General features: G+C 37.1%; 1 protein-coding gene across 1 annotated transcript; it reads left to right on the top strand.

The window, feature by feature from the left end:
* The first annotated feature begins 620 nt into the window (after window positions 1-620).
* LOC145766901 (zonadhesin-like) lies at window positions 621-19,755 on the top strand. Its single transcript, XM_082578608.1, has 25 exons — window positions 621-743; window positions 1,985-2,160; window positions 2,674-2,821; window positions 4,504-4,688; window positions 5,211-5,358; window positions 5,712-5,890; window positions 7,729-7,876; window positions 8,152-8,333; window positions 9,093-9,197; window positions 9,709-9,898; window positions 10,117-10,243; window positions 10,786-10,948; window positions 11,228-11,360; window positions 11,523-11,716; window positions 11,821-11,968; window positions 12,627-12,883; window positions 13,281-13,436; window positions 14,315-14,481; window positions 14,675-14,813; window positions 15,333-15,496; window positions 15,713-15,849; window positions 16,650-16,990; window positions 17,525-17,629; window positions 18,403-18,577; window positions 19,268-19,755. The coding sequence occupies exons 1-25, from the start codon at window positions 668-670 to the stop codon at window positions 19,354-19,356; spliced, it is 4,032 nt and encodes a 1,343-aa protein (XP_082434734.1). The 5' UTR covers window positions 621-667; the 3' UTR covers window positions 19,357-19,755.
* The last annotated feature ends 466 nt before the right edge of the window (window positions 19,756-20,221 follow it).

Below are 20,221 nucleotides of genomic sequence, written 5' to 3'. Positions count from 1 at the left end.
GTACGGAGACAGGACTTTCTTTCTGATCCAATCGATAAACTTATTTTGTAGAGTTTAGCGTATTTTTCTGTATTAGTGGAATAGCCTACTATATACCTTGCGTACTAGAGTTCATTAGAACAAAGCTTGATTGCTTGGTCGCATGAACAAAAAGTTTTGAAACCGACAGGACTTCAAAAAGTTGTTCGTAATCAGCCGGAAAGTGTCGGTATTTTTTGAGCACTGCACCTTGTGACCTTGGCGTGACGTAAGATGTTCAACAAGCATTCACATGAAACATTTTTAACCGCCAAAAAAGTTTTTCTTTAAAAACATTCCAAATGGTGGGCAAAAGCTCAATGGTAAATTACACATAGGCTACGCATTCGGTACAACTGCAAACAACCAAAAGCCACATCAGAATTGAAACGAGCAAAACAACTTTGGTCTACAAGTTTCCAAACCAAGCTGTTTGCTTCGGGCGCTTTCTTAAAGGTTAAATTAAACGTATTGAACGATTGCGAAAAGTTTTTTTCTTTGGCTCGAAATTTCTGAGTAGGGTTTTTTCAAAACGTCATGCCTCGATTTTTAATGTCATTATTTACATCGGCCTAAGTCGTATATAAAGCGTCGGGCAGTGTATTCAAACATCATTCTCAACACGCTTTGAGATTACTCTCCACAAAACATGGAAACGTTTCGGAAGTCAACGATTTGTGTTTCTTTTCTGTTTGGATTGTTGTCATGTTTGCATCTTTCTCAAGGTAATATAACGTTTTTACGTGTTTGGAGAGATCTTCATGATTTTAAAGAATACTCCATGCAAGTTGCAGAGGCTTTTTGCAGTTATTAATTTGTAGCCTACTGGTATTATTGTTTAAAGGTGTTCCGATCGTGCCAAATTGTAACTGATTCCCCTGTTTCGGTCTCAGGCCCGATATAACGTTCGCAATTAGTCGCTTATATCTTTTACTACACCTCTGCTATGCTTGGCATGTATTGTCAGAAACAAAAATAAACTGAACTGTAGGGGTAGGCTACTACTATCATAAATCTGATTTTTGAGATCGACTGTGTGATGCAGTGGTGCTGAGACCGTTTGATTTGCGTTAGATGAGACCATGGTTCTACACCGTTCAAAAGCTCGTAGCTGTGTTTTGGAATGCTACGTGATGCCATGCTTGAGTGCGGATACAGATTCACTTCCAGGGCCGTTGAGAAGATATTTTAGGTTCGGTACCAATAAGATATTTAGGTCTCAAATCAAGATAATTATAAGAAAAACGTACTGCATCAAAAGAATACGCGGTGGTTTCTTTACGTTTTCGGGGCTCCTTGAAAATACTCCGGGCCCCTAAAATCATCTCGGGCCCGGGTCCAAAATTACCCCCCTGGACCCATTTGTCAACTCTACTGTTCACTTTTCATACGTTCTAATCTTCTCCCCTTTTTCAACTTTGAGTGATCGGAAAAATATTTACACGTAAATTGTTTGTGAATGCTACACTTCAGTTAATAACGCGTTTCAAATATTGGTAAATTTAAAAACGATTTTAGTCTTTGCAAAGTTACCGATCGAGCATGTTTAAGCGTCAAAAAGATAACTTCTTACCAATGCTATACAGCCTGTGCTCATTACAAAAGCGTTTAATTAGGAGTGACTTTCAAATAGCCTAAAAAATGAAATGTACATTTTGGCTAAGTGATACTTTGCTACAGCGGCATTTGTACCAAAGTCCCGTTCTTAAACTAGAAGTAGGATTCGGCTATGGTGACATTTCGCTAGGGTAACACTTTTTGAAAGGTCTCTTCCGGTGTCACAATTCAGTTTTATTTTTTACAGGCGAGTTATACTTTATTTAAAACCAACATTAAATCAAAATTTAAAGATTATTATAGGCATCTGCTTATATTCCAGCAAGTATTGATTTTAGAAAAATTGAACTGTTGTAAACTTTGTTGGAATTTGTATTTTCTACTGAGCTGCATATTTTGTTTGTTTCAGGTGAAACTGACTTTCTCTTCCCGGACGCCACCACTCAGACAGTGCGGTCTCCAGGCTATCCAACCAACTATGCCAACAACTTAGATTGCTCTTGGGAGATTCAAGCTCTTCCTGGAACAAAAGTTTTAATCATTGTCACTGAGTTGGATACAGAAGAATGCTGTGATTACGTCGAAGTAAGGCTCTTTTTTCTATCCTACAATTAATCTGCTTACTGTGGGTATAAATTTTTGTTTTTCTCGTTTTTCCTTCTTGCTGTAGAGTGTAGAACCTTCCATTCAGAATGTAATGTAATGAATAATAAAACCTGTGTATTTTATAAAAGAAATTTTTTAGTTTAAAAGACACATTTAGTTTGAAGAATTATGAGGGTGAGACACTATTTTGACAAACAATTTATTTAATGTAAAAACAACGAAAAACATCGGAAAAGCGTTAAAGTTTAGCATGGAAGTTTCGATCAGTAAACATTCACTAAATGTTGCACAAATGTACAATGTAGAAAAAACGTTTTAAATAGAACTTTATGACCCATAGTTAAGAACTAAAACAATTAACTTTCGCTTTGTGCTTCAACGATAATGTGAAGTTACAAAGTTCTTGTTTAAGCCTAATTAATTTTTTTCTTAATTTTACTTTTTAATCACAAAATTATTTCTTTTCAAACACGCGTACCGCTTGTCGAACAGATTCAAGAAAATGGGGTTACAGTTGCAAAATTTCAAGGCTCAAGTCAAGTTGGTATTCCTTTTATATCGTCGACATCTGACGTTACACTGAAATTCAAAAGCGACCATTCCCAGTCAGCAAAAGGATTTGTAGCCACCTACAAACAAGGTATGAAATTACATTTTATTTGCTCACCAAAGTTTTTTTCTAATGGTTGTTCTTTGGCTAAGAAAATTATCAAAATCCCTACTGTTTTGTGTGACTTCAAATAGATCTAGCCTATACGTTTGCGCACACCCATAAGTTTCAAATGAAGGCTATTGGTCATTAATTTTTGATTCTGATGCGAAAAAAAGTGCCGTACATAAGAAAAATAACAAAAACGTTCAGTGTGCATCCAATAAGAAAATGCAAAGACCAGGGGCGGGCAACATACGGCCCGCGGGCCGGACCCGGCCCGCAATGGGATTTTGAGCGGCCCACAGACAGTTTCCGGTCTGCATGATAATGTAGCCCGCAGCCACACTCTGCCGCAATCCCCTACTACTTTCTTACTACGTCAAATAATAGTGACTGTTAGTTATTCTATAGTTCTTTGTGTTTTTTTATTCTTTGTTTTCGGTTTTTAGTCAAGTAACAAGCATGTTATGTTCCGTCATAAACGTGCACTTCCATCCTTTTTCTTTGTCTCTTGTAAGAATCTCCTTCAGTCTCAAGCTCTACAGCTGGAATTGATTGGTTTGTAGTGTGACTCTACCCTGAAAGAGATATACCAATCTAAAAGCATTGACAAATTTTATGCGTTACTGAATGAGTCCAAGTTTGCCAACCTGAGAAAGATGGCCATGAAACTACTTGTTCTGTTCGGGTCTACATACATTTGCGAGCAAGCATTTTTGACCATGACCATTAACAAGACAAAGCTACGACCCAATCTCACTGATGTTCACGTGCAATCTTTACTGAGGGTTTCTACATCCGACATGTAGCCAGAGCTCAAAGAACTTGTTGACAACTTTCATACTCATAGACCACATTATCTCATTGACTTCAGCAGCTATTGAAGTTCATTCTGGTAATTGTTAATAAATTCATTAAATACTGTTTTTGGTCTCTATGCTTTAAACTAAAAGTTTACATTACATTAAATACGATATATCCCTTGTCTAGGAAGATAAATACGCGATTAATGTAGCGGTTCATGAATCCGGCCTGCCAAGTAGCCTACTTCAATTTCCCATATCAGGCCCGCCGACTGGAGAAGTTGCCGCCCCTGCTATAGACTATAGCCTAGTGTAGGCGCGGAAAGTCGTCGAGTCTGCACTCTCTCAAGTATAAAAACAACAATAATTATTTTTATATAGCCTACCAGGGTAAAATGTATCCAATTAAGAACAACACTGTTTGCTTGCAAATACTTTGAGAAGGATATTTGTCTATAAATATCTATTTATAATCTAATAGGATTTCCATTTTGCTACAGGTACAGAAAAAAAAGCTTTAAGTTTAGTTTTATTACCACATATGACCAAACAACATTGAAAAGGCTTTAAATTTGTTCAGTTTTTAGAGTAGGGACAGCAAAGCTTATTAGGTTTGAAACACCTAGAATAGACCGACACAAGTGCGTTGTTTCACAGCTAACTACCAATTTATACCCTGATATTATAAAACCATTTGTAGCATTTGTTATACAATTAAATATATGCCTACAATAGACTGCATTTTTTTACCAGAAAAACGGATGAAAGCTCATGGAAACTTGATAGTAGCCTTCGCTTAAAAAAGAAAAAAAATAGCGACGTCTATTGCGTAGTTCCTGACTACTAAGATGTTTAAATTATTTACAGTACAAAGTTGCGGTGCAAAACTGACGGCAGTCCCTCAGCCTCGAACCTTTTCTTCGCCCAATCATCCTGCTGCGTATCCAGCGAACTCAGATTGTTACTGGGAAATAACAACAACAGCTTCAACGAAGCATGTGGAACTAAAAATAGAACCAGGAGCAACGTTTGGTGCAAATGATTATCTTTCGGTAAGAAAGTTATGTTACGTGAGAAAAGCAGTAGGCTACTGTGCAGTATTTTGGTATTGAAGCTCGATATTGTATCGAAGCTGAAGGAACTCGATATTTCATCAGATTTATCAACTTTCTTGCCATTTATGTTTTTTGGTGTCGTTGACAAATTTACTCTGAGACTTTTTTATTGTACATCATTTTTAAACTAAGAATTATTCTGGCAAATGTAAGCTGGTAGTCAGAGTCAAAATGACTGAAATGTGTCCTTTTATAGCCTTTGTAAGCATATCGTGTTGCACTGTATCTTTAAAAAAAAACGTTCACGCTAGCTTAAGCCAGTGAAGAAAGAAAAAAGAGCTTCCAAACACGAGACGACTCGACACAGTAGCCTAATTAACGACAACGGGAGAGGCATGCTTGAGTTCAAGGCGGTTTCGTGAGTTCGAGAATTGTGAAGGAAGATGAATCATGAAGTGATCGAGAGTAGAATCGGATGGAGACAGAGATATCGTGTTAACATTGATTTTTTTTCGTTAGATTTATGAAGGCCAACAAAGAGTCGCTTATGTTGAAGGTGGATTGAATGTTTTACAAACGTTCTCATCCAGTGACCAGAAATTAATAGCATATTTCCATTCCGATGCTGCAGCTAATTCTGGAGGATTTAGAGCCACCTATAAAGAGAGTGAGTTAAATTTATAACTTTGCCTAAATAACATAGGCCTTCAACGCAAACCTTTGAAATGGCTTATTTCATTTACTAATGTCAATGTTATATTTAATTATCACTTGATTGTCTGCTTAAACGCAATTATTTATCAAAAGGGTGATAGAAAAAGTTGTAAAAACAAACTATCAAATACTTATCAGGAATAAAACATAGTTACACCACACTTTTTTAACACAATTAATTGGTTGAGGACATGCTTTAACATGACGACATGTATTCCAGTTTCTGTTTCCCGAATGTCACATCAAGTTTTCTGTTCTCTGTGGTGTTCCAACGTTCAAAAGCATAAATCTGCTTTAAATTTCTAGTTTCTTGTGGGGCAACGTTTCCAATCACGAATTTTATGCCAGCCACTGTGACGTCACCTGGCTACCCATTCTTTTCGTCCGACAATCTACAATGCACTTACGTCATACAAGCTCAAACTGGCAACACTGTGGAAGTTGTTCTCGACATTGACACGGAGGCTTGCTGTGATTACGTTGAGGTAAAATAATTATCACCCTTGAAAGGCAGGGCTGCGGAGTCGGTAGAACAATATACGATTCCGACTCCTCGGTTTATAACTGACCGACTCCGGACACGCCAAAATCCCTCTAACTCCACCACTTCAATTCCACAGTTTTGTTAGCAACAGTTAGCCTATGGTTTGGCTACTTTTGCATGAATGCCAGTGCCTGATAGTTAAAGGATTTTAATATGGCGATTGGCTGAGCAAAGAAACCAGTTTTTAAATCCACTTCGAAGCATGTGACATGTTAAGACACACTTTGGTTAGGTGTGTCTCAACATATGTCATGAAAAAAAAATTCAATTTTTTTAGTTTAAACTCTATGGCCTTTGCATTGTCATGGAATCAAAGACTGGGTTTCTAAACGATTGTGAAGTCAAAGCGGGATGGTTTCGATCCGAAATTTACAATACGTGTAGTAAAGGCTAAAGCAGTGTTTCTCAACCTTTTTGGCCCAACGCCCCTTTCATGAACTGGCAAAATGTTACCGCCCCCCAACAAAAACGATTAATTACGATAAGCGAATTTAAAACAATAAATAGCTACTATTAATACTACAAAAAGTGCTCAATGCCATGCAAAAAGCCAAGCAGAGCAAATTACATCAAATATAGGCTAGTTACCAGTCTCTAAAACCCTTACAGCCTGTTTTACGCTAACAGGGGAATCATAAGAAGGTCCTTATTCAAATAGAATTCTATTTCTATTAGAATAAGGACCTTTTGAAACAAAACAGGCTGCAGGGTTTTAGAGACTAGTAACTATATTTGATAAAAAGCAAATATATATTTGCGAGCATGAAAACAGTATAGGCCTACTGGTAGTCAGTGTGAACCTTGGGCTTGGTGAGAAAGTGCCAGTTTCTTCACATCCGGTGTAAAGCCAGTGAGAAACATTCGAAGATCACCTCTTATGGATATGCCAAGTGGGTTTATCCAGGTTATATACTGCAGTGCGATTGAAGGCAAGAAAAAATAAAACACGCAATATTTTAAAAATTGGCCAATGATGTGTGAGCAGTTACAGTTTTGGAAAGTAACTGCTCACACATCATTGGCCAATTTTTAAAATATTGCGTGTTTTATTTTTTCTTGCCTTCAATCGCACTGCAGTATATAACCTGGTGAAATTTTATTTTGTATGTTATTCGCTCTGAGGATGCGCATTGTCATGGTGCGCGAAACGTCAGTGAAGCAATAAACCATCTTGTTTGTTGTTAATTTTACTTTCAATTTCATCAGATGAACGTAGCAACTAGTGCTAGAAACGATAATTGTCCTGATGAACACCCAAACTTTTCAGTATTCAGACATTTATTTAAATAGCTAGTTTGATAGTATGTGCCAACTGCTTCCAAACAGAGCCAAATATTGAAAACAAAGGGCCAAGGGGCCAAACAATTTTTTTTGCGCCAACTACCTCTAAAAAGGGCCAATCTGGCAAGCCTGTGCCATGAATAAGTTAGGCTAAAACAAATTCAAATACGAACGCTACATAAAACAGGTTATGATTAGCGGACTATAATGCAGTAGGCCTCCTGTAGTAGGCCTCAGTAGGCCTCCGGCAGTAGGCCTCACAGTAGCAGTAGGCCTCCTGCAGTAGGCCTCACAATGCGTGTAGGCCTCCTCACAATGCAGTAGGCCTCCTCCTCACAATGCAGTAGGCCTCCTGCAGTAGGCCTCACAGTAGGCCTCCTGCATTGTCCGCATGTCAACTTTTTTTTTTCTAGAAAATTTGAGAGAGTTTATTCTTTGTTAAAACTTGTAAACCCAATCCATTCACTCAAATTTTCATGCATAATTTAAATGTTTAAGGTCTTTGATGGGCAAACGAGTCTTGGAACAATTAGAGGAAATAGCACCGACAAAATCTTCCGATCAACTGGACAAACTCTCAGATTGCGTTACGTAACCGATGAAAGTTTTACCGAACCAGGATTCCGAGCAAGATACCGGCAGATTGGTAAGCTACGTAAACGCTTAAATTGTATTGCAGAATTCCTAAGCGAAGCAAGAGTGAGTGACGTCAGAGAAAGATTGCTGGAGCTACAATGTTTATCAATGACTTTTTACAGTTTGATATCAATAAAGACAGAAGAATGTTGCCTTTCATAAAAACAGTACTTCTTCGTTTTTTCGTTTTCTGTGTTTGGTGGCACATGGGAAAACAGAAACTACTCGTTGTGTAGAACAATGTAACCTACCACATGTTATTTGACCAAAGGAATTACATTTTAGGACAACCGATGGTTATAAACCCAGTTGGTGTCAGTACTTGCTCTGCCACTGGTGATCCTCATTACACAACCTTCGATGGAGCAACTTTTGATTTCCACGGCATTTGTTCCTACACTTTGATTGACTATAAACCAAAGGGTAAAAAGCCAACTGGTAAAAACTCCCAATCCTTCAGCGTAGAGGTATGCTAAGTAGATATTACATGTTCTTACTAATGACGAGATGTTGCATTTGTAGGCATAGTCCTTGGAGGTTATGCTAAGTCGGGATATTTTTAACGAATATACACGTGCAAGTCATTGTTCCTTCACTATATTGCGTAATTTATAACTTGCAGCATTGTTTTTGACGGGACATGAATAAAGTTAGACATTTTCTCCACTCTCCAGTAGGCTACTTACAGGATTTACATGATCAACAATGTCTTACCTCTTTCCAAGTTAAATTGATACCTAAGTTAATGCAACAATATAGGCTAGTCTGCTGCCTGTGGGCCACGTATCCACCAGTGGCCTATTTGCATTTTTTTGTAGATTGCGGCCTACTTAATATACAATAGCTACTGCCATTTCAGTTTGATGAAATAATTTAAGCAAAAAGATAATAATGGCAGTCTATGTTGTATTATCCAAAACACTTCTTGTGGGAAGCTCAACCTTGAAGGTTTCGCACGTTTGTAGTGGCTTTCAACAGTTAATGTTTTGCTCAAGAACAAATTGATTTATTGTATTGGCTTTAACTGCAGTGTGCATTTGGCAGCTATTTAGTTTGGATCACGATATAAGAAAGTGTCCGGCAATATTTCAAATAAAGTTATATATCATTAATGCAAAGATTTTTAGGTTCTGTTTGTCTATATTTTTACCAGATGATGTCAGCAGGATTCAATAAGGTTGCATCATCTTCAAGCAGCAAAACCTTTATTGCATCTTTATCTCTAGGTATTTCAAGAGCATCGCACTGGTCCCACTGTTGCATATATTCACAAAGTGCAAATAACTGTTGGTAAAGTCACCTTGCAGCTCTGCAAGAATAAAGAATTAAAGGTGAAAGAAATAACTTAATAGACATAGCAATTGGTTATTGCGCCCTACTAATGTGTTACCACCAGCTTAATGAATGAGCTGTGAGCATGATACGTGGCCTAATGTACGTATATATGTGGATATAGATTGTATGTAGGGTATGTGCCTACACCTGCTTAACCTTAGGTTTATTTTATATACCTACAACTCAACTCTTGCAGTATGTGGCGTGTAGCGTTTATATTTATTCTTGATGATTACAATGTATTTATTTTCATGTACGGTAAGTTGCCCTATTTTTCAGGTAGATGATTGTTTAAATTTTACTTATACAAAATTGCTATTAAATTCATCACCAAGTAGGCTATGTGAATAAATTAATATTGTTCTAGCGTAGCCTTAGCTAATCACAAACTCAACATTTTCAGAACAAAAAAGTCATATGAAATGGTTTATAAATCTACTGCAAACATGCTATGCAAGTCTTTTGGTAACAATACGGTAAAGACCAATAATAAATCGCTTTCAACAGGTTCGATTTAGCAAGACAGATCCCTTTGTAACCAAAGCTACAACGTACAATTACGGCAACGGCGCTATAAAAGTTTGGATCAGTGGAAGTGCCATCAAATTTAAAAGCAACTTCGGGCTTGAAGTACAATACGACACCCCTTCAAATGTGAGGGCAACATTATCTAATTCATACTCTGGAAAAATAACAGGTTGGCATGTTTTTGTATAGCTGAAAGGGTCAAACTGGCCTCAATTGTAATGTAAACTATATCTACCTAGTTGGGTGCAGTTTCGACATATATTTGGGGCGGTTTTCCTCTCTCCTTTTTGTCAATCATTGTCATTAGTCTACTTGTACACGAATATAGCCTACATCTGTTCAGTATGTAGGCTACAGTAAAAAAAACTGATTTCTATCATACATCAGGATTATGTGGGGATTTGAACGGAGTGAGCAATGATGACTTTCCACTCAATCCTTATGTTCAAAGCAAGAGAAGATATTTCTTGGCCAAAACCTATGCAGATGCGTTTAAAACAGAAAGCAAAAAACCGTAAGTTACATTGTCTTGTAGGTTCTGTTTATGAAATTCCAAATACTGCAAGTGTTAACTTTTTCACTCTGCGAGTCGCATTGTTTCGTATCTACTTAGAATATTGGAGGCTTAATGAAAAATCTAAATCAGGCGATTTTAGGAAAAGACTAGCCAGCACATGCAGCAATTGTTAGAATAAAAATAACTCAATAATCAAACATGAAAGTTTTGTATCAACGTAATTATGGAGACTTCATTTTTTCTTGATAGCCAAATTTCGAAATTTCGTTTTCTTGTGTATTTGTTACATCGTAAATTCTTTGGTAAGATATGACGGAAAAATAGACAATGATGGCAGCCCCTACAAAACTATAATACTTCACTCATCAATATACTAATACCGGTAACGTACCAACTTGAAAGTACATGAAAAATACATATGATGATAAAAAGCGCAGCTATACAATTATCTTGAATAAGTTTTAATTTCAATACCAACATAATATAAATACGTTGAAACAACGAAACGTGCTATAAACTTAATGCATTTTGTTTCCAAGAAACATGAATTGCAACCACATAGTGGACACCGGAGAATGTTCCCCCCAAGACAAAGCCAAATACTCGGTGGAGTGTTCGCTTCTAACAAACACAAGCGACCCAATCTTTTCTGATTGCAACCAAGGTCAGAACCCTCCTGTGGATCCAACCCAATACTTTGAGGTGGGTAAAGTTTATTGTTTATATTGCTATTCTATTGTTTATATTGTAATCAAAATTATTTTTCATCATTTCTCACTACGTGTGATCCATTACAGCATTGCGGTGACGCCAACTTACTTGTCACATCTTAAATGTAAAAATAAGACAGTTGATGACAAAAGTTTAAGTTAATATAAAGCCATATAGCTTACAGTGCAATAATTTCTTTTTCTTGCCACTTGTGTCAAGTTATACAAAATGGCATTACGTCTTAACAAGCTCAAGTTATGTTTGCCCCAGGATTGTGTGTTCGATGCTTGTGCCAGTGCCAACGCTTACCAAGCCATCGCTGACAACTTTTACGAATACACAAAAAAATGCAAGGCCAAGCCAGGGATCACAATAGGAAACTGGAAAAAACGATTAAATTTAGGTAAAAGATACTTAGATACTTTCTGTGTTTGCTTTGTTTGAGTATAAAAGTTTCTGTCATTGCAGTAAGATTGATCAGAAGTTAAAGAAAAGGTTACAAACATTCTACAAGCATTATCTTGTACTTTGTAACAAGGTCTAAGATTTTTTTTTTCCTTTATAGAACCGGTTTGTAAAGCAAATTCCCACTTTGAACTCTGTGGACCAAGTTGCCCCGCTACTTGCACGGAACAAAATCCCAATCCTTGCCCCGGTACTGATGAAGGATGCTTTTGTGACGATGGGTTTGTTTTGTCAAACGACAAGTGTGTCAAGGTCGCAGATTGTGGGTGTGAGCTTGATGGAGAATATTACACGGTAAATATTTCTTATCGATTTTAAAGTGATGAAGTTAAACTCAGTTACTCACATACAATAGAATCAAAGTAATTGCTAGTTAATTTTTCTGTATTATGCTTCAGAACAATCAAGTTTTCTACACCACCATGACCTGCACAACCAAATGCACGTGCAGTCAAGGCACATTAACATGCGTATCAGCACCTTGTTCTGCAGATGAAATGTGCGGGATTTCTGCTCAAACTGGGGAGATTGCTTGTGTGCCAACTTGTAAGTGATGTTTTGCAGAATTTTTTTCGTAGATTTCTACTGTTATTGTGTCTTGCTGTATGACGATGCCAGTTAAAAAGCTTCTAACAGAAATATTTGAGTTAAACAGTTTTACAATAATATAATAGTAATAATCGTGTTTTTATTTGCGCCCATTGCGATATCATACAGTACACTGCGATCACACATGCGATATAACAGACGACAGGAAGCAGCGAAGTGACATATAGTCTTCGAGTCAGCTGCTCCTCTTATTTTTGGCTTGCCATTAAGTGTCTTTGCCGAGACACAGTGTCTTAAAGTGTCTTATTATTAAGTGTCTTAACCTTTTTCCGTCTGAGCACTACGTTCCTTGAAATCACGTAATTCTCGTATCCTTTGCTAAAATGGCTGAGAAGTAATAATCATCTGCAATTCAAAATGTTTGATTGTAAGCCTAGCTTCTTCTGATATTTTATGACTGACCCTAATGATTCAGCATCCACGCACCTCTTGGGAATAGGTCTCATAGCACTTAGTAGTGCGTGCACCCCTCGCTTAAAACCCCTGTATTACACTAAACATATAAGTTACTTTTTCATTTTTTGTACCTGCAAATTGTTCGTTATATGACAATGTTCCTTTAAAAAGTCAATAACTAGCCAGCAATTCTTCACAGCATCAAGTACAGCAACGGGGTCAGGAGATCCTCACTACACGTCTTTCGACAAGCGAAGATTTGATTTCATGGGAGTTGGTACTTTCACTATGGTTCAGACAGACTCTATTCCCAACACAAACGATAGATGGCTTGTGATTGAGGCAGAAAACGAGAGAAGATATGGAAGTACAAGAGTTTCTTACATCAAAGCTGTAACTGTGAAACTTCTAAACGGACAGTTTGTTGTACAAATGGAAAAAAATAACGTTGTAAAGGTACAAAACATTTATTGTGATGTTTTCACTGGTTTATAATAATGTAGTCTGTACACAACATTGTCAATTATTTCAACACATTATTCCAATAACCTATTAAATAGTAATCAATAAGACTTGCAGAAAAAGTTTATGACTAATAATTGACTTGAAAAAATTGTTGAAGATTCCTGCAAAAGCTTACTCCAAACAGTTCAAACTACTATCAAAGAAAAGCAAGCCATGCTTTAAATATTAACCCATGCAAAAATATCACCATAAGCATTCAAGTAGTTCAATTTTAAAATGTGCTTATCTCGTTTTTTGCACTTTATTGCTATAAAAGAGTAAACCTAATACCACGTTGAAATATTATCATCACAAAATCACAGTTGAAAACAAGCTTATATTTTTTTAGGTAAATGGAGCTGTTGTTGAAGGATATGAATCGGATTTATTCAAAGTTCGTACAGCTGGAAGAACCACTGTTCTTACAACAAAATACTTTGTCACTGTTAAATACGCCTACGACCATTTTATATCCGTGACTCTTCCAAGCAGCTATTCATCAAAGGTGATTTTTCTTTAGGAGCCTATAGGCTCCATAAGTGACTGCTTGGCGTTTGGAAAGCTTACTGAGTTACGTGGCAGATTGATAGCTCAAGCAGGAGTCATGTTGAATCAACAAATGTGTTTGATTGATTCAAATCATTCAAGATTCCAATCACTCATCATTGCATGACTGTGGTTTCATCCGTAGCCGGTCGTTTAGTCGACAGACATTTGGTCGACAAGACATTTGGTCGACAAGACATTTGGTCGACAAGACATTTGGTCGACAAGACATTTGGTCGACAAGACATTTGGGTTAGGGTTAGAGTTAGGTAACCCTGGGTTAGGATTAGAGTTAGGATTAACTAAAATGAATCGTTCTGTCGACCAAATGTCCAGTCGACCAAATGTCCTGTCGACCTTACGTCCTGTCGACCAAATGTCTGTCGACTAAATGTATGTCGACCAAATATCTTGTCGACCAAATGTCTTGTCGACCAAATGTCTTGTCAACCAAATGTCTTGTCGACCAAACGTCCTGTCGACCAAATGTCTGTCGACCAAATGTCTGTCGACCAAATGACCGGGTACCGTTTCATTAACCTTTGTATCGTTTAACTGACGTTCGATCAACAATCGTTTCGATAACCTGTGTTTCGACTGACAGTCAAGTCGCAGTGCTGACGACGAGACGGTTTCAGTTTCATACTAACTAAGCTAATGGATAGTTAGAACATCTCGGGAAAGCTTTTCGTAACTTTATTAGTGTTTCTACTCACTTTCATTCACTCTCTCAATCACTTCATCACTCAACCTCTCACTCCGCTCTAACTCTTTCACTTATTTGTGTTGCTTGAGAAAACAACTTATCTTTATCATCTGTCTCATTTAATGCTCTAGATAAGCGGATTGTTTGGCAACTACAACGGAAACCCAGCAGATGATATTCCTTCACAATTTGTTAGAAATATTAATGATTTTGGAAGAAGATTTCAAGTCGGGGAACGGGCAGAATACCCATCAGCGCAGGCTGTTGCAAAGTGCTCTCCTGCAAACGATCGTCGATGGTAAGCATTTATTCACACGCTGTTGATTTTAACAAACAGCTAACTTAATTGGCTATGCAAATGATAGTTTGCTTGTCTACTAAACAGAAGTAATCTTGAAAATAGTGTCTGAAATTACTTCTTCCTTTTTTTTGCTTCATGCCAATGGTTGAGCAAGCAGTGACAAGTAACATGAAAAATCTCTGGATTGCAGGAGAGGCGCAAGCTACTGTGGCCGTTTGCTAGGAGGTGCTTTTACTCAATGTCGCCAAATGGTTCACGTTGGAAATTACCTCAACGATTGCGTGTTTGATGTCTGCGAGAACAATGGAAACAGGGCTATTCTTGAAAAAGTAAGTAAAATAAATAAAACAGAAAACCTTTGAGTTTGACCATCAACAAAAACTTGATCATTTTATTGGTCGGTGAAGCAATTTATCTGGTGAACTTTCATTCTATATTTGTTCTCAAAGTGCCTTTGTAAATTAAAAATACCGTCTTCCTGACGCAATTGACGTTATTTGACAAGCTTTTTCGTTTTAGCTATTGCATATCTTTGCCTCATGTGCAGTTTTGTAGCTTACTGCCGATGTGGAAAATACTGGATAGCCTACTTATATGATGAATCACATCTTGAGAAGAGTCAAAGATATGGTGCTCTTTGTTTGATCAAGTCATTTTCGGCACTAACGAGAAGATGGACCGTTAGATTTTTTTTGTTTAATTTTAGAGATGTGTTTGTCAAATCAAATTACTGCAAGCAAGTGGCAAAATTTTATCAATTGCCTACTGCCATAACACCATTTTTTAACGTTGTATTTTCATTTGCACAACCAAGCTTCTGTTTATTCAACTCTTCTTTGAAATCGCAGTCTTTAGAAGATTACGCTTTGGCATGCCAAGCTGAAGGCGTAAAGTTATGCAACTGGAGACACAGTACAGGCTTCCGTGCCTTCACCTGCCCGGCAAACAGTCACTATGAAGGATGTGCTACTCCATGTCCTGACACTTGCTTGGATCCTTATGCCTCGGACGAGTAAGTTCTCTTTGTATAGAAAGGATACTATTTGTGGTACGTCTATTCTTGAAAACACAAAAAACTTACCAACAATACAGCATAACTTATATCACAGAATACAGCATAACTTATATCACAGAACTAGTTTCAACCCAAGCACGGCATTGTTTTTCAACAAATTTTAAGAAAGGTGTGCACGATTGTGTGCTATAAAAACAATGTTCTCTTTTGCAGTTGCGATTTACAAGGAACAGTGGAGGCTTGTGTATGCAATGCTGGTTTTGTAAAGGAAGGAAACAATTGTGTCCGTCTATCAGAGTGTAAGAAAACTACCGTTCAAGGATTACCACCACCTCCGCCTGAAGAAGAAGGTAGCCTAATCTATTATTGTCAAAATATAATAATTTTTTCCTTATCGCAGAATTAATATTGTCACTAATCAGAGTTGCCAGGTAATCTTAAAAGATTTCGGACAGTATTAGTTTGAAATTTTGACATTTCAGAACAACATAAAATTGTTTTATTTGTGGTCTAGCGCTTCATTGATGTCACATGGACTTAAACGTTGGGCCAACGTCGTTGTTGGCACAAATAAACGTCCGAATGATTTCCTAGCCGTTGGACACAGGGTGTGAAGTTAGGCCAATTTGTCGGTTTTTTGTCTAAATTTTAGACCTCCTGGCAACCTTGACAAATAACATGAAATTTGTATGCCGTCATAATGAAATCACGCTCTGAACTGGTACTTTCTTCAAGCGCGTAACTATGAAACAAACTTTAATTTTTTTTTTTTTTTTGGATAATATGTAGTCCAACCACACAGAACAGTGAGCAGTAAAATATGTTGCAGATTTGCAACTTGGGGCTATAAAGGATCAATTTTATAATTTTGTAAGACATTTACTTAAAAAACATTGTTCCACTTCCCAAAATCCACCTACGACCCGAGAATCTAAGTTGTATGTATTCAACATTTTGACTTAGCATGCGCACATCGTCTTATTCATAATAAAACCGATGCTTCAAAGTGACGTGCATAACAATGACAAATTGGACTTTTTTGATATGTGCTGCACAGTGCTGCACTGCACACTTTAAATTTTCAATACATTTGATTGAGTGAGGCAGAACATACTTCTATTTGTAATCTTATTCTTTTTGCATTATGCAGGGGATTCGTGCACATACAGCGTGGACAGTGTTAGCGCTAGTCTGTCAACGTTTACCCATAACATACTCGGTCTCCGCCTTGTGTCTGGTGCCTTGCAATTTGAACCATTCCGGTCTCGATTAAATCGAGAGTTACTTTTTGCCTTACCACAACAACAACGTAGGAAGAGAAATATAGCGCTGGAACCACGTCGAATTGAAGAAGAGGGAGAATTCGGACCAATCCGTGTCAGACGGCCAACCATTGGCCCACCAACTAAAGCACCACCACGAGCAGTCGGACAAATCTGCCCAATTAATTTAGTCACTTATCAGAGAGGGGATGTAACGTTTAGAGTTTCGGTATGTGATTTTACTCAGCTGCTATTGTCTGATATTTAAAAACAAACAATGCGCATTCGTGCTAAGTGCAATGCGTCATAACAATACAAATTATTTCTAGTTATACATCATGTATAATATAGAACATTCCATCGTTAAATTTGAAGCTACGGTATAATACAGAAAAAAGATTTCTTGGCAGTTTGTCACACTTCCAGAGGTTTTGAACTTCTGACGTAGGTCAGCATATTGAGGTTGACGAAGTGAAGTTTTGTTTGTTGTTCAAATGTTGTACCCGTAAAGTACTCTATCCGCCAGCTGGCGCAGCATGGAGGGATATCTTACGGTGCTTAAGCGTTGAACCAACGTTGCTTAAACGAGTTGTTTCATTGTATGTTAAAAGACCTGTAGGCCTACTGATCTATCAGGGGGGAGGGGAATAAAAATTTTGAGAAACGTTTTTTTCTTTAATTTTCAAGGAATTACAATGTTGGTTCAATTTTTCAGAGGTAATCAAGTTACCTTTATCACTTATTGATCTTTTGTTTCACGCAGGTTGAAAGTGAAGGAGCTTCGACATCTTACCATGTGGTTAAAAAGTTGATTGTAAACTACAAAGGCACTGACGTACAGATTTACCAGGGTCGCACAGATGCAATGGTAAGATACACACTTTGCATGCAAGCTACACAAACATTTCCTGGTGGCGGCAGATCCAGGGTAGGGGACTGGGGCGATCGCCCTCCCTAAAATGCAGAAAAGAAACTTTGTAATCACAGTGTATTTGCAAGGTCTGATTAATGCAGACCTTACACATCATTGTGTTTGTTAAATCTCCCCCCAAAGGCTATTTACTGGATCGCCTCCTGTTTCCAGATTTTATGTCTTGTATGAATAACATTTGTGGGTTACTTTCATAGTAAACGTCTATAGACTACACTTACATTTTTAATTGCCTTATTTTCTTGTGCTTTATGGCCATGATTTCATGTCAGGTCTCTAGTGTAGCTGTGTATTGTTTGTAAAAAAAATTCTTTTGTTTAAAATGTCTTTTTACAAATTATAACATCAACTGTGAAAATGCTGAAGATACTGTAAAATTGTTATTCATCAACGCATTTTCTGCAAATTTAATAAAAATAAGTTCTGAATTCCTCTATCATTTACGTATAGGTTTACTAGATAAGAATAATATTTATTTATATTTGTTCAAAGTGGTAAATGCTTCATTTTCTGTACTTATTTGAAAGAAAAAGAACACTGATAAATTATCAAATAACGAGCAACTACAAAATATACTTATTTAGAAGTTAACTATTGTCTGTACTGTATAGCCTGCTCACATGTTGGTTTTAAAAATCTGTCATCATAACTTCCTATCTTTTTGACAATCAACATGTTGCTCACCATTGCATGAACGTTTTTTACTGTAGGTGAACTCAAGAACTGTGCAACTCCCTTACGCAAGTACTGTGCAAGGAATACGCATTGTTAGAGGTCCTACTCGCGTGACTGTGAGAACCGATGCTGGCATGACTGTTTCTTATCATCTGGAGGGAGCAGAAGTTGTTACCACTCTTCCTAGTGCCAAGGCTAAAAGATTTTCTGGTAAGTTTACAAAGTAAGGCAATCTTACAGTACAGTATATGTTGATTGTTTTTCAGTACAATGCGATATTTAAGGTGTTGCGACCGTGCCAAATCCTTGTATTTAGTAAATCATTTTTTCTCGCACACGCTCGTTCGCATTTTGTTGCTTCTACTTTTTTCGAGACCCTTGATGCTATGTTATTGCGAATGATATTTTTTTGATTTGACAATTGGAAATCAAAAAACATGATTATGATGGTCATACCCAAGGATACTATCGTCACAAGAAGTCCCTTTTCTCCACTATCGTATTGAGGATGTGAATTTGACGTTTATATTCCATTGCACTTCAGTAGAATAATTACTCACTAATGTAAAATCAAGATACCATTTGACTTCATTCATTTTATCATTTTGTTTAATCTTGACAAAGCATTTCTTAAGGTTTTACGACTTCTTCCTGAACTAAACTTAAAAGTTTAGGTATTCATCGGGATTATTATCTTTTCTAATAGTAGTTGCAACGTTCATCTGATGAATGCGAAAGTATAAAAAGAAACATACAAGTTGTTTTTATTCTATTTTTTCTACTTATTCGTTTTTACATGCTATGAATGCACTTGGAATATAGGCCTAGTGGTGGAACAACGTCAAACAAAATTAAAGTTTGTTATTTAATTTAAAATTTACAGAATGATTTCATTTTCAGGTTGGTGCGTTACTGGAGATAGACTGGCTCAAATCATTAAGGCAGGCAATCGCCGGTTGCCTAGGCTATTCTGCAGAGGAGTCAACTAACCTAGAATTTTAAAAGTATACACTTGCTCAAGTTATTTGCTGATTTTTGGAAATCATCCAGTTTTGACACATCATATTGTGCAACATTGTTGTTTTGCATCCACTATTTTGAATATATTGTTTGTACTGTCAAATCTCGCTAAGCGAGAAAGCTTAATTTGTGACTATTGTGTATTTACAGTAACCTGTATGGAATTATGAGCGTTATAAAAAGATTTTAGTGATATTTTTAAAAGAATCAAATTCATGTGGCAATATTTGAGAAATAATCGCATTGTATGTTTAAAGCATTCATCATTCTTTTAAAAACATTACAAAAATATAAACAAGAGACGTGTTACAAATGTGTATTATTTTTTTGTGATAATGGCCTAAACGGGACGCACATTTGTAATCTGCAAGTCGCTGCAACAGATAAGAAGAAGAAGTTCTTTTATTTTGTTTATAAGGTTTATTAACCAATCATAAGGCAAGACTTGAATCAGCTACTTTCAGTCAGCGACTCATGCACGTTAGAAAGTAAATTAAATAAACGTTTTGCTGTCGCCAGCGTGGCCTAGAGCAGTGGCTTCCAGCCTATGGATCGCGAGCCAAAGTCTCTAAGCTCCTTTATTTTTCCGGCAGCCAAGCATAGACTATCAGAGCTTCAGATCTTCCAGCCTGCCAAATTCTCGCGCTCGGCAGCCAAAATGAACAATCCGTTAAAAATTCGTGCTTTTAAAGATCCGTTGGACTGCTCCTTAATGTCGTGTTTTTTACGTTCATTTTGGAAAGAACAAGCCCCTGAAACATATTTGAAGTTGTAGCATATTCAAATGCAATGCTTCCCAACCCCAAGTTAGTGTAGAGCTAGTCTTCGAGATTT

The sequence above is a fragment of the Aplidium turbinatum genome, chromosome 3, assembly GCF_918807975.1.
Source record: "Aplidium turbinatum chromosome 3, kaAplTurb1.1, whole genome shotgun sequence".
In the NCBI taxonomy this organism is placed as follows: Eukaryota; Metazoa; Chordata; class Ascidiacea; order Aplousobranchia; family Polyclinidae; genus Aplidium; species Aplidium turbinatum.
Note: the sequence above shows the minus strand (reverse complement) of the source record. Positions and strands in the feature narration are given on the sequence as shown.